Below are 14,972 nucleotides of genomic sequence, written 5' to 3'. Positions count from 1 at the left end.
GAAGTATGTACAACATAACTCAGCTAGACGTGTTTATAATTTCAATTTTGATGATATATTTGGCAGGACATCGTTATGCATCTGATTGCAAATTTAGTGAGATTGAAATGGTGGGAGCTCAAAGAGGAATGACTACACTACAACTGTATGACAACTGCAAGGCTATACACTTTAGGTAGATGCTGCTTGTGTGCGTGCTGCGACTGACCCATGCTTCTAATTTGAGACGGGACATTCTTTTTATTCTCTAGTTCTCTAATGAAACAGACAAACCATGGCATCACAGCTGTACAGTTTGGAAGATGAATGGCTCCGGTACTGGCCTCTGCTTTGCCATGATAGCATTCTTTCCAAGCACATAATCAACCCTTCCTTTTGGTCAGCTGAGGCAGATGGGGACAAGCTGACAAGGCAGAGTAGCAACATAAAACATGACCTTTTGCATAGGATCTGAGAATAAAAAAAACCTACTGTTTGAATCCTGCTCAGGCTCTGGACACCTCTGTTAAACACCAAGATGCTGAGGCATACAGCCCAGTAGATTATAAAGCATTCACTGTGTTGCAAAGAAATACAATGTACACAGAGTGACTTTCCAAGTAGCAAAATTAATGCAAGAGAGGCCAACATCAATAAAACCAAGTTTTAAGGAAAAGTTTTGCTTTTGAGGTAACTGATCAGGAATAACTGTCCTTACAATCATGTTTTTAGCTGAAGAATGTGATATTTTGTATTGTTGAAATTTGTAGGTGGTGGTAAAGTATAAAGTAACTTTTTTAAATCTAGGTGCAGCATTCTGTCCAAAGCTTATATATACATTTGAATCATGCATGAAAAACTGAGGCTAAAAGGTTTCATTAGGATTTAATTAGTTTGGCTGCCCATGAAAGCAAAGATACAACTGGCTGCTTTAGGAAAAACCCAAAGCTCTCTTAGGTCTTGGCTTTCAGCTACACATATTTAACCTCTAATTTTTTTATATACTACTGAGATGAATGCAGTCAGGAAGATAATGCTAATTAACTAATCCCAGGACCTCATCCTCTCCATTTTCTTTTGGCATTTCTTGTTCGGATTCTCCACAGCAGATCATCTGCCTCCATCGCACTCTGCCCACAACATCATCATGTCTTTCCTTGCAGCTCCAGCCTCCTCCTCCTGATGGATCCCTCATCCCTTTTCTACATTTGAATCTCAGCTCTCATATTTTGTCACTGAAGCCAACCCAGAAGCTGAGGATGAAAAAGTTATTTATAACAATATTTTCACATCAGAAACTTTTAACAAGGCTTTTTGTGTGTATTTGTCTGACTAGTCAGCATAAAGGGAACAAAGACAAGCTAGAAGTCAAGACCAAAATACAAACCCAACAAAATAAATATTAGGGGCTCTAAAAGCTCCCAAGTTCAGAAGTTGGGAGATATTTAAATAAATTGGTCTAGAACCAGTCTAAAATGGCTTAGTATTTTTGTGTAACCATAAAAATAGTATAAATAAATGTTGTTTACATGCATTCGCATAAGGCTTTACAACCTGGCTTGCACATTCCACTTGTGTTGAGGAACTTATTTGTCTGAAGTGCAAAAAGGAAAACTTTTAAAAGTATGTAAATTTTAAACAAGAATCCATTTATGAAAAATGCTTATTCATGCAGTATCATTATAGTCCAATGAAAGAAGATGAAAACAAGCCAGGAACAGAATTTGGATTTCCAGGTCATATGCTACAGTTTTAATAAAGTGTTCACCAAGTCCATTATTCAGGAGGGAGAGGCAGTCTTGAGTCTTTGAAAATAATTGGATAATGAAACCTTTTTTTTCCTCATCTTTTTCTTGCAAACAGCAATTGAAGGTTCCTGTCTGACTCTCAAACTGTCTGCCTGTTTCTCCGGGCTTAGCTCTGTTCCACTGGATGAGCTAGTTTTTAATTGATGTGTTCTCTAAGGCATTGCTTGTACAATCTTTGCCCGTCCTTGTGCTCTTCGGGGAAATCACAAATTGCAGTGCAAATCCATCACAAAGCTGTCACTTCAAGCACTTGGAAGAACCTGTCATCAAACCTGCTTTGAGGAACTTGGACAAAAAAAAAAGTGACAACTCTGATGCTGCAATTACTTTTGACAAGATGAAGCTTACGTTGCAGACTCTGAGATCAGATCCAATCCATTCCAATGGGCATACTTTAGGCTTTTGGTTATTGGGTACAAATCTAAGGGCAGGTGAAGTAGATGTTATTGTCACTAAGTTCCGTTCCTCAAATGTCCAGATTGAATGCCCGCATGAGGAGATCCAGGTCTCCAATATTTGCAGCCTGGAAGAGTTCTGGCTGGTCCATCATGGATAAAGCTATCCTCAGTGCGGCCCAGATGTTTCCAGACATGACCTGGTGGGACTGCTGGCGACTCCGGCTTTTCCTCTGAAGGCTTAAGGCAGTCAGGAAGTTAGTGGCAGCCTCTCTGTGGAAGCAGCAATAATAGGAATCAGACATGCAGTTTGTGGGTTGGGGAAACTTGCAAACCTTGGGCACCAACAGTGATTATTTGGACAGCCTGCTCAAATCAGCATTTGAAATAATGGAGTCACTGCAGACAGTGGTTTAGCTCATAGGGTTAAAACACTAACAAAACATTTTTGAATGTGTTGCTCTTCGAGGGCACTGAAACAAGTCGACAGCAGCACCACTCAGCTCCGAAACCAGTTATTTGGATTGAGCTGGTTCCTCAAAAACTCTGGATCACAGGAAGAAAAAAAACTAGTTTAAAAATTGATACAACAGAACTTTACTGGATCTGCTTTCTAATTATGGGTCACCAGTTATTGATCCCTGCTTTGATTGTATGCTGCGATTTTAATTTGAATGACACATTTATTAAATGTGACTTTGAGTGCTGCGTCAATTGAATGGCTCCAACAGTCTAATAATCTAATCACACTAATCATGTTTGCACCACAACAGAGGCCAGTTTTTGTTTCACCATTATTTTAGCATCTTCATCTGTGTCAAAACATGAATTCAAACCTGAGATAATTTTCCTGTCTGGCATTGAAGAAACTCTTGCTCCTGAGGATTCCATTTCTCTCCTCACCTCTATAAATTTGTTTGCTGTTCTAATAAGCTAGGCTGAACGATACCCAACTGTTTGGCTTACTTCAGTCAGGTTGTTGACATGACCATGTCCTGGCAAAATGATGACTTATTTATCATTGCATACTGTATTGATATTAGCCTCTACGTGAACAGGTTTGTTTTCTTCGGAATGTTTTAAGTCTGCTATTACTTAAAGTTGAGGTAGTTGTAAATTTTAAATACAGTAGTAGCTCGACATACGAGCTGCTCGACGAGTTATACGAGTTATGAGTTATTTGAGATACAAGCCGTCGTGTTTTCCATATTTTTGTTCGACATACGAGCCATATCCAAGAAAAGAGCCATGCTTCAGGACACCGCCGCTAGTTGGTGGATGGATACAACATCAGCTGAGACCGGATCTCGTTCCCGTTTGAGGAGTAAAGATGAAGCTCATGTGTTCCTGAGACGTTTGGGTTTCTTTTCATACCTTATCATAGTTTATATAACTAAATAATTGACTATGCACAGGGAATGTATGCACTGGTTGATAAAAGTTTTTTTTTATGACTTGGAGGGGTTTTGGGCTACTTTACAAAAGTGGAATTGATTTAATTATTTCAGTCATTTTACGAAACGCATTAAACTTGTGTTTCGTGGTACTACTGTAGCCTGCTAGCATTTCTAAAACACCTTATAAAGTTATTTAATTAGTTTTGTAGTTTATGTTTTTCTTTCTCATAGCCAAAGTTTTAACTTGAAAAGTGGAAAAAAATTTTAGGGGTAGCTGTGGTGAGAGCAGTGAGTATTTCAAATATCATCTACATAGTTTCACTTCATTCTTTTCATCCACTTCCATCATTGATGTTAGCCTTATTACTTCAGCTTTCTGCTTGAAACAAAAGTATAAAAATGTCCAACTTCTTCAGCCCCAGGTCACTCACCTGTGTGCCCCTAAGTTAATACAGCTGATGCCCAGGTTGTAGCGCGACCTAATAAAGCCTGGCTGCAGCTCCAGGGCTCGCGTGTAGGCCTCCACTGCCTCCTCACTGCGGTCCCCATTCGCCAGCGTGGCCCCCAGGCGGTTCCACAGCAGGTAGTCCTTGGTGGAGAGGGTGGGAATCACATTTCTGATAGTAAAGTTCTTTGTGAAGTGTGTTGGCACATGCTGTCAGCCTTGATAATGTGATACACAGGTAATCATCAAGATACGAACATCTGACTTACGAACATTCGTAGATACAAACAACCAAATGCCGCCATATTGACTACTGTATTTCCCCTTTCTGTTGAAACCCCCACCAAGCAGCACTGCTCCCTACGTGCACATCATCTCCAACTTGTTCTTGTACGTGTCTCAATGAGAATTAGATGCTTTACTGTTTATCATGCCTGACAAATCAAGAGCTAGTGCTGGTGGTATTGGCAAAAAGCACAAGACAAGTGATAATAGCGGTAGCGGTAAAGAATGTGACAATCTCTCCGACAGCTCTGCCTATGACCGACAATAACTCCTTCTTCTTCCTCTTCCTTCACTCTAAGGCTGTGGTCCCCAACCTTTTTTGAGCCATGGACCGGTCTCACGCCAGACAATGTTTTGATGGGCTGGCCTTTAAGGTGTGGTGGATAAATACAACAAAATAAGATGGTACGACCAGCATAAAAGATGACATTTTGAAGCTTTCCATTTCATAGTTTCTTCTTTCTCCTCCTCACTGGCTCTTTTAGAAACTTTCCAAAAAAAATTTTTTTTTTGTTTTTCTAACTTGGGAGTTTCAATTTAGCAGTAATGTATTCTGTGTTAACAGCTGGAGCAGCCCGTTTAAAAAGGTAGCCATGTGACCGAGGCAAGCATTTTGCATCAAGAGTGACTCATGGACAGAAGTGGAGGAGAGAATCCAGTAATTTTCCAAAACAAAACATCTTTTAGAATCAGATAATAAATTAAATGAAAATACTGTAGTTTAAATTATGTATTCTGTCTGTGTAGCCTGGTACTAGCTGACGCACCAATTTTGCTAAAACATTTTGAAATGCAGAGGTTTAAAATAGTTCAAACCTGAATTTGTTGAAATTTTGATGAGTATGGTTTAAAGATATTGATAACCCAAAATTCAGTGTCTCAGAAAATTTCAATATTACATAGTGAAAAAAGGATATTTTTAGCAGAAATGTCTGACTTCTGGAAGATATGTTCATTTCTATACACTAAAAATTCTTAATACTTGGTTGGAATTCCTTTTGCATGCATTACTGCATCAATGCTGCATGGCATTGAAGTGACCCGACCGTGGCACTGTTCAGGGGTGATGGAAGCCCGGGGTTCTGTGATATAAGCCTTCAGGACATCTGCCCTAGATTCTCTATGGGGTTCAGGCCAGCTGAGTTTGCTGGCCAATCAAACACAGTAACACCAGGGCTAATGAACCAGCTTTTGATACCTTTGGCAGTGTGGGCAGATGCCAAGCCCTGCTGGAAGATGAAATCAGCATCTCCAAAGCTGGTTAGCAGAAGGAAACATGAAGCGCTCTAACGTGTCCTGATAGATGGCTGCGTTGATTGTGCATTTCAGAAAAAACAGTGTACAAACACCAGTAGGTGACATGACCCAAATCACCACTGAAACTTCACATTGGACACAAGCAATGTGGGTTCTCTCTAGTCTTCCTCTAGGATTGGTCTGCGTTGTAGCTCTTGATGCTTTGGCTCCAGCCTCAGTCCACTCCTTGTGAAGCTCCCCCAAATTCCTGAATGGATTTTGCTTGGCTATCGTCCCAAGGCTGTGGCTATCCCTTTTTCTAGAGCACCTTTTCCTGCCACACTTTTTCTTTACACTGAACTTTCTATGAATATGCTGGGATACAGCAGCCTGAACAACAAGCTTCTTCAGTGATGACCTTTTGTGAGGGTGTCACTGTCTGTCTTCTGTACATCCCTCAAGTCAGCAGTCTTCCCCAAGATTGTGTACTGACCCCCACTAAGATTCCATTTAGACATGCAGCAAAACTTTGGAGGTATGTTCAGGGTGTAATGGTATGACTTTTCCGATATTGAACGTCTAATTTTCTGAGACACTGAATTTTAGGTTTTCATCATTTGTAAGAAATTTCAAGAAATAGAGGCTTGAAATGTGTTACTAAACTTAAATGAATTTATATAATTTATGGGTTTCACTTTTTCATTATAACCTTTTTAATAAATAAATAGGTAATTAACACACACACACACACACACACACACACACACACACACACACACACACACACACACACACACACACACACACACACACACACACACACACACACACACACACATAACTTTTGAGAAAAAAGTGCAAATGAAAAGTCTTCTGCAGTGACAGCGTGACAAAACTGGTTAAGTTGGCCAGAAATCCACAGCTCCCTGCTCTGAAGTAATGAAACTCAGTAATTCAAGAAGAACAGAGTTACGTCACACAGAATGTCCTTGCTGTTGTTTCCCACCTGCAGGTAGGTAGATACACACAGAGGTCATGGTCTGGTACAATCTAGGAGTCCTTGGACTTTGCCTAAGCCTGGCAGCAGGATGTAAATTTCTCTGTGTTCAGAGGTGTTTTCCAGCAGGGGAGCAAATATTACCAAGTCAAATGGGGGAGGCTGGATTTAACAGTGAGGATTGTTCCTGTCGGCCTGGGATGGCGCTTGGAGGACAGAGACTGATTTGCATGAGGGTGATGCAGGCAAAAAGTTTGTTCCTGCAATTGTGTGTGTTCATTTATTTTGTATGTTGTGTAAAGGAGTGCTGCAGTATATGAGAGCATATTTCTAATTTTAAATGAGAGAGTACTCTTACAGGTACTGAATCTGCTCGTCAAAGGCCAAATCCATTTACTGTTCAGTAAAAGAAAAGACACAACAGTCAAATACCTTAGTATTTAAATTTTGAATTTATCATCATGAATTCTGTAGTTAATTAAGGGATTTTTAATATACAGTGATACCTCTACTTATGAATGTCTCTACTTACGAAATTTTCTACTTACGAAATTTCTCAGCAGGAAAATATTACATCTACTTACGAAAGAAATTTCGACTTACGTTATGTAAAAACACAGTATCGGCCGATACTCGAATCAAAACACAGTATCGGCTGATACTCGAATAAAAACACAGTATCGGCTGATACTCGAATCTCCCACTGGTTCCTGAATGCAACATTCTCATAGCTGCTCTGCCATTGGCTATTACCTATTACGTATCTTCCTGGAATCCCATTGGCTAAGGGGGATGCCACTCCACCTCTGTGTAGAGCTAGAACGGTGGTTATGGAGTGTCTCGACCCGTGAGGTTGTCTGATAGTTTTGCACAAATATAATAACTTTGTCCGTACGTATTCGCTATGGACCCCAAGAAAGTGACGGAGAAAAGAGGAAAAGAAAAGACGAAGGAAAGAGTTTTTTTGTCCATACAAACAAAGCAAGAGATAATAGAAGAGCATGAGAAAGGGATGCCAAAGAATATGGGCAAAAATGTACAATCATCACGTTATAAAAACAAAAGGAAGTTTAAGGAGAGAGTTTAAGGCATCATTATTATTCTTTACTCTATTCTTTGTTTTTTACATTATGCACAACTCTCATTTATTGTGTAATAATCTAATCGTAACATGTATTTGTTACATGTTTTGATGCATTTTTATGCTTTATAAAAACATTTATGTTGGAATTTTTGTTGGCTTGGAACGGATTATGGTATTTGCATGGAAAACGCATCTCTACTTACGTAATTTTCTACTTACGTAATTTCTTCCGGAACCAATTAATTTCGTAAGTAGAGATACCACTGTATTCTATATCAGCTTTTTGTTTAAACATTCACAGTTGTGAAAAAATTAAACGTAAAAGTTTGGATACGCCAACACAACTGAGCTCACAGATTAATTTTATGAAGGTCTCATACCTTAATAACCTCATTAGAACTTTGTTTATAGTCATTGTGGAAAGACCAGGAGATGCAAATTTCAAAGCGCTCTTAATATTCCTTCTTTTTAAACCTATTTCCAACAATCAGACGCCTTGGGCTACCCTACACTCTAATGATTATTCCAGTAATTAATGCCCAGTTAGCAGGCAAATGCTAGGATTAGAAGGTGTTTTCTTAGTTTAATGATAGTAATATATGGTATTATCAGGAAGGATTAGAGGACAGTATCAAAGTCAAAGAAAAACTTCAACAAATACTTCAACAAAACTTCAACAAATACAGCCTTTGTGCTCAGAAAAATAAATATAACATCCAAATAAGCCTACGATTGTTTTGGAATTTTTGAAGCCTCTTCTATTTGATGTTTTTAAGATTTCTGAAGCTTGTTGCAAGTAGAACAGTCCCTGCTGGTGTAAAATACCAAAAAAATAATTAATTATTAATTACCCTAAATACACCTCAAAATTCCCAAGTGACTGTCTTAAAGGGTCCAGGATGAAGGTTTCAAAAGAGCGGATGGACCAAATACAATCGTGATGGGCCAAGAAACTCATGAATCAAGAAGTATTTTGAAAGCACTAATCATTAAATACCCACCAAAAATAATAGAAAGCCTGACTGAAAATATTTATAAATGCTCCAAGAGTGGTGTAACAATACTGGTCATGTCAAAACTTCTGCATCTGGCATTTTACCTGTTGTCAATTTAGCTTGCTCAGCCCTCCTTAACTTCACAGTCACAGAACCAGAGAGAGTCAGGAAGGATTTGTGTTAAAGAACGCTGTTGAGTTACTTGAGTGAAGCACTAACCCATTTTACTACAAAACCTCATCTTCTAAACGGTTAAAAACACTTTAATTTAGAAAAAAATAGAATTTTTCAGTTATATTTTTATCTGGAGCGAGGCATGGTACAGTGTTTCATGAAAGATGTAGTTTACATCATCAGAGCTAGTTGGAGTCGACCAGCTCTCAGACACATTATCTCTGCAATGAAAACAGTTCATCTGTTTTTGTCCCAAACTGTGGCTAACATTCAGCAAGTCAGGTTGCAGATCTGGACCATGCTGTTGTACCTACACTGTCGTACTCACTAAATGTGCACCAGTATACCATTCCTTATTGCACAACATACATGATGATGGAACCATCAGAACATTGAGATACTTGTGTAATTGCCATAGATTTATGAATGTGTCAGAGGCCGGTATGCTTCTTTTTTAAATAAAAACAACATTCAAAAAGATAAAGCATTAAAAAAAAAGTATTTCTATCTCCAGGTTAACTTAAGATTCAGAATTTGTTTCTTTATTAAATTTAAGCAATTTGCCTGATTGAATCTTGAATTGATCAGTGAGACCTCTAAGTGTGTGTGTGTGTGTGTGTGTGTGTGTGTGTGTGTGTGTGTGTGTGTGTGTGTGTGTGTATGTGTATGTGTGTGTGTGTGTGTGTGTGTGTGTGTGTGTGTGTGTGTGTGTGTGTGTGTGTGTGTGTGTGTGTGTGGCTCCAACCTCAGGCCTGACTGACAGGGCTGTATTGAAGGCCTCCACAGCTTTGTTGAATTCTCCGCTGAGGTTGTAAAGCACCCCCAGGCCCGTTTGCAGATCTGGGTCGATGTTGTCAGAGTTGTGCTGAACTGCTTCCAAGAAGAGCTCCTTGACCTCTGGCTGCAGGGAGCTGTGGGCGCACACACGAGGATTAGTGCGACTTAAGGCTGCTGCGTGAGCTCTGTAAAGATCGTAGCACTACGATGTCCTGCATGTCAGCTTTTATTCATAGAGGGAGATTGGCTGACGTGTGAAGGAGTGATAAATGGAGAAGGAAAGATAGAAAGTGAAGAGTGAGTTGATTTGAATAAAAGAGAGGCCGGTTGTAATTAGGTTTTTTATGTTGGATGCCTTAGAATTTTGTTCTGTTTTTATTTGCTGATGAAATGAGAAATGTATTGAAATACATTTTACGTCTATTAGACATCTGATGGTGGAGTGATTGTGCAGAGAGAGCAAACAGGAGTGAAAAGAAAATGTATTTAATCCAAAGGCCACTAAGACATCCATTTATTATATAATTACCATTCATAAAGTTGGACAAATACACAATAATGCAATAAACATTGTACATTTTCACATGACCCAGGATCCATCCACTTCAATTATGCGGTGTGGTGACATATCTCTCACAGAGGACTTTTCCCTTCGAACCAACACTTCCTATAGCAACAGTGACCAACCACAATGGCATTTTTCAATTTGCCTTGTGTTCATCAGCTGATGTCTCTCTACTAGAATGAAATCTATATGATCACCTCTCAGCTGCTTCTGCCAACATACCGTCCTTTAGAGGTCAGCTTCGCTCCAGTCTTTTTTCACTAAGTGCAATGTGACACTAAACCTTTGAAAAATGTTGCTTCACGTGAAACACTTCAGTGGTGGACAGTTCAGTTCTGTAAGATCAGACAACTATAGATACTGGACATATTCTATACTGCTGGCTGACTGACAACTAATAGAATACAATGCATTTTATTGTGAAACAATATCTGTCTATGTCTCATCCATTTTAAATCCCTTTATGCACTTTTACTACTTTACTTTACTCCTTACTTCCTTCCTGAAGGGGCTTGACTGAGATTGAGAACTGATGCAACTCGGACAGTTGAAAGAGAGGAATGGGGTAACCAACGGTAAACAGATACTAAATGGATTAGAGGTCTTCACAATGACTACACGATGAAGTACTGCTTTAACTTGGAAGCAAAATTAAACCTTTCCAATTTGATATACCTGATAGCTTCATTTTTTCTGGCTCGAGATAACATAGATGGTCTTCCCTCTGCAGCAGTATGACTGATTTGACAAGATGGATATGCGGCAAAAGTAATTATACCAATACCATCTGTGGCTGAGAGACTTTGAAACATGTTCTTGCTTTCCCTGACAGAGTATGGCAGTTTAATTTAAATAGGTGACAGCTACAAAGACTGTTAAGGTCTGTTTTCTGAAGCACAAGCCTTTTCATGTCTGTCAGTTAATGGATGGGTCAGAGCTGTCAGATATATGCTTGAAACAGATAGTTGAGTTGACCTCAAAGTATTTACTTCTTAAAACCTTTGACGTCACTATTATTCCAGATATTGATTAGTTTAATAAGCATAAAAATAATGTTACTCTTACTGTAATTGTACAGCCCTCTTGTCCAACATCAGTCATTTGTCTTTTCAGTGTAAATACTCCACCTTTCATGTCTGCCCATATTTGCCACATAAGACATCCTGCGCTGTGAGTTTGGAGATCCCATCAGGTGAGGCTTGGCCTTCAGCAGGTGCTTGTACTTTGGATTGTGTCTCATCCAGCGGAGGAGAGCATCACAGGCATCATTTCTCATACCGGTGTTGGTTAGGCTGACTGCCAGAGCCATGAGCGCTGGGAGGTTGTTAGGGTGGATCTCCAAACACCTGGGTGGAGACAAGGAGGAAAATATGTGTGTGTGTGTGTGTGTGTAGTAACCGGAACAGGGTTAACAGGGGGAGCATCAGGCAAAACCTGAAGATTGTTGTGTCAGGATGGGTCAGTGGCATGTTTCCTGCTTTGCATGCTGCCTGCAGCATCAGGGTAAAAGGATTTGCATTTAGATCTGCATTCAGGGAAAAAATTCCTTTGATGATTGTTCCAAAGCTAGAGATCGAAACTGTGTCTGTACTTTGTGCTAAAAATGCATCATCACTTATGTCACTGGAGCTACTGCCACTAAGATCCACGCTGACCTGTGAGAATGAAAACAGGAGAAATGTTGGATGTACAACCTGGATTAGTGAAGAGACTCGAAGAGCAGCCAAAACAAGATTTAACTTTCAGAAAGATAATTGTCAAGACAGATTTGCTACGGTTGATGTGCCAACTTCTTTAACAACCCCATAATCTCAGATTAAGAATATTATTTCAATCCCTCACTTTTAAGAAATCTGGTTGAAGATTACATAAACCCTATGCATGTATGTGAGTGTCTGTCTGTCTGTCTGTCTGTCTGTCTGTCTGTCTGTCTGTCTGTCTGTCTATCCATCTATCTATCTATCTATCTATCTATCTATCTAGAATTTTTATGAGTTTTTGGTCACATTAAGTGTGAGATTATTTAAGAGATATGGGACAGAGCAGTCCAGCATCATGAAGCTCACATCTGAAGTGATGCCAGTGTAGCAACAACAAAACTAATGCCAGGTAAACATCTAATCTCACTTCATACCCAAAGAGTACCCTCACAGATGGAATGGTTACATAATAATAAAAAAAACAACAACAGTAAATGTTGAGCCAACTACACAAGCTGTGAATGGTGTTTCACAATATGAATAAATCTATTGGATTGAGTGACATTCCATCAGGGATCGAAAGACAGACGTTTTAAGCCTTATGGAGCAGTAGTGGCTCAGGGGTAGAGCAGGCTTCCTATGATCAGAGATCGTTGGTTTGATTCCTGCTCCCGCCCAACCATGGGAAGTGACAGCTCACTTCCCGGTCACTGCCGATGACCGCCACCCTTGAGCAAGGTGCCGTCCCCTTATGAGCTGCTCAGTTGGGTCCAACACCAAGTCGCTGCCCATCACTCTGCCTCCCCCTATACTGTACTACTAATTGCATGCTTACAGGCCCCTAGTGTGTTGTGTGTTTGTTTCAGGGGCCTGTACACATATTGTATTGTATGCAAAGTCTAACACATATATACTGTATGCATGTATATGTATAACAAGTATAGCCCGGGTGAGAAGATAATTTCCCCATTGGGGACAATAAAGTTGACTTTTTTCCTTCTTTTCACAACTTTTGTAATCCTATATATCCTGGGGAGCAATTAAATATTTTACCTTATCAATTGTGATGATTTTACTTCACAAAATAGAATCATTTGTCTTGAGAAAAACAATGAGCTTCATTTATTTCTAGATTTGAGTCTCTTGTTTCTATTGACTTTTCACGTCCAAAATCTCACACCGGTCCAATCTTTGGTTTCAGTATTGTTAGGAATGAAACTGTGCCACCTCTCATTGTGGACTATCTTCACACCCTAGCTCTGTGCAGTTTCTTCTTATCTCTATTTTAGGGATGGAAATTATGGAACATTTCTAATCATTCGCTGGTTGGTGAAATAAAACGGTGCTACCATTTTTTCCAGACCCCACAAATAACAAATTTGTGGGGTCTTACTTCACACACTGGGCTTCAGTCCCACTTGTACAAACATATGGCGTCCCTGAGCAGTAACAGCCCTCGGCTAACGCGTCTGAGAGTGACTTTAGATTTTTTCTGCGTACCTCTGGAGGGATACAATTGCAGCCTGTTCGTTCTCATTTTCAGCCTGTGTGGTTCCCAACACCTGCCATGCCTGCAGGAAAACAAAATACAGGTAACAGTAAACAGGAGCCCGTAGCCAGAGCCTCAGTCAGGTTGAGTGATGCTAATGTTTCAGACACATTCAGAAAGAAGCCAACAATTCAGACCTAAATAGGAGATAAAAGCTTCCTTTGCACTGAGGTTGATCTCTGTTCTGTCACCGACAGGAGCATACAAAAGCAAAGTACCTTCATCAACACAAGATAGCAGACAGTGTACTACTCCTACCAAAAAGTGATATTAGACGATTACTTCTTTGTATTTTTAGTTCGTAAGGGCACACTTAATAATCTCTTCTAAAGATAATCTTTGTAGATCTGTTTTTGTCCCACTGTTTGAAACAAGAGCGGAACGTGTTTCCAAATAATTCAGAGGTCTTCACAGTAGGGCAATAAGCCACTGAGAGCCCTAAGAGGAATTTTGAAATCGCATTAGTTCCGTACACTGTGGGATAATCCTCTCTTCTGAACAACTGGCACATTTCTGTATATTCCAGGGAGTTCTGAAAGTACTTTGTATGACATTTTTTCTTTTTCGGGTTGCAAAGAGGTCACTCCTATTGAAATGGAGGGTACAAAAAAAAGAGGATAAACCTGTGCAATGAGCCAGGGAATTTGTCATCAGGTGTATGAGCAAGTGAGTATTTTTGCTGAAGTAAAAAAAAACAACTTAAAATGTTCTTTTGCCCTTTATAGGCAATCACTGTCTGAATTAACTTCACACAGACTGTGGGCAGTCAGGCATTCTTCTTCTACAGCTTAGGGCCAATAAGATGCAGTTAAAACCAGTACTCCAGTCGGGTCGACTGACACAGGACTGAAGTTTTATGGACTCAGTCTCTTTTTAAAATACAACCCCAGCTGTAAATTGTTTTTAAAAAGGAATTCAGGTACCTGGAAAAAACCCAAACATTTTGTGTGACAACATACTTGTATGTGTGGACCAAAATAAATTCACCTCTGAATCATGAGGGTCCTGCAAGACAGCTCCTTCAAGCAAAAGCACAGCATTTGGCAAGTCTCCCTCTCTAGACTTCTTTAGTCCCTCTTCAAATGCGTTTGGCAAGTCCTTATAGGGATTATCTGTGTGGAAGTAGTAACCCTGTCAGCAAAAAAAGGGGTAAGGTTTCAGTCCAATGTGAATCCTCCATATTCACATTCAAACCAGACCAACTGCCCTGTGTGTTGGTAATTATAAGCAAAGCACCAGCCTTGGAAATTGATCTTTCACGTCAAACCCAGGCTGGGGTTTGTTTGTTCTCTTCAAATGTTAAACTTTGCATTTTTCAAAGTGCGATGACCCTGGTGGGTTGTTGATTGCTGCTGAGTGTGGAGACACTGACACAGCTTTACTAGGAGAGCTTGGCTTTGAATCCAATCATTAAACCCAAGAGCCTGATATTTTATGATTTCTGTATGAGACTGTCTGCTGACTGCTGATCTGCATATTTTACTGCTCACAAATATTTATGTATATATTAAAACCCCACCCACTCTATAAGAAACCCACCAACATCTCTTTGAAACATATGCTGCTCGGTGTTGACTGACAGTGGG

At 39.8% G+C, this 14,972-nt stretch overlaps 1 protein-coding gene across 1 annotated transcript in view; it reads right to left on the bottom strand.

The window, feature by feature from the left end:
* Positions 1-2,248: 2,248 nt before the first annotated feature.
* The window catches only part of pex5la (peroxisomal biogenesis factor 5-like a), a 95,571-nt gene continuing 82,847 nt past the window's right edge, over positions 2,249-14,972 (bottom strand). The window contains exons 11-16 of the mRNA XM_068319261.1: positions 14,374-14,517; positions 13,338-13,408; positions 11,265-11,483; positions 9,541-9,706; positions 4,011-4,168; positions 2,249-2,455 (exon numbers count right to left, since the gene is read on the bottom strand). Of these exons, the coding sequence (XP_068175362.1) occupies positions 2,254-2,455; positions 4,011-4,168; positions 9,541-9,706; positions 11,265-11,483; positions 13,338-13,408; positions 14,374-14,517 (960 nt within the window). The 3' untranslated portion in view covers positions 2,249-2,253. The remainder of the gene's footprint in view (positions 2,456-4,010; positions 4,169-9,540; positions 9,707-11,264; positions 11,484-13,337; positions 13,409-14,373; positions 14,518-14,972) is intronic.

The sequence above is a fragment of the Antennarius striatus genome, chromosome 7 (assembly GCF_040054535.1).
Source record: "Antennarius striatus isolate MH-2024 chromosome 7, ASM4005453v1, whole genome shotgun sequence".
NCBI classification, from domain to species: domain Eukaryota; kingdom Metazoa; phylum Chordata; class Actinopteri; order Lophiiformes; family Antennariidae; genus Antennarius; species Antennarius striatus.
Note: the sequence above shows the minus strand (reverse complement) of the source record. Positions and strands in the feature narration are given on the sequence as shown.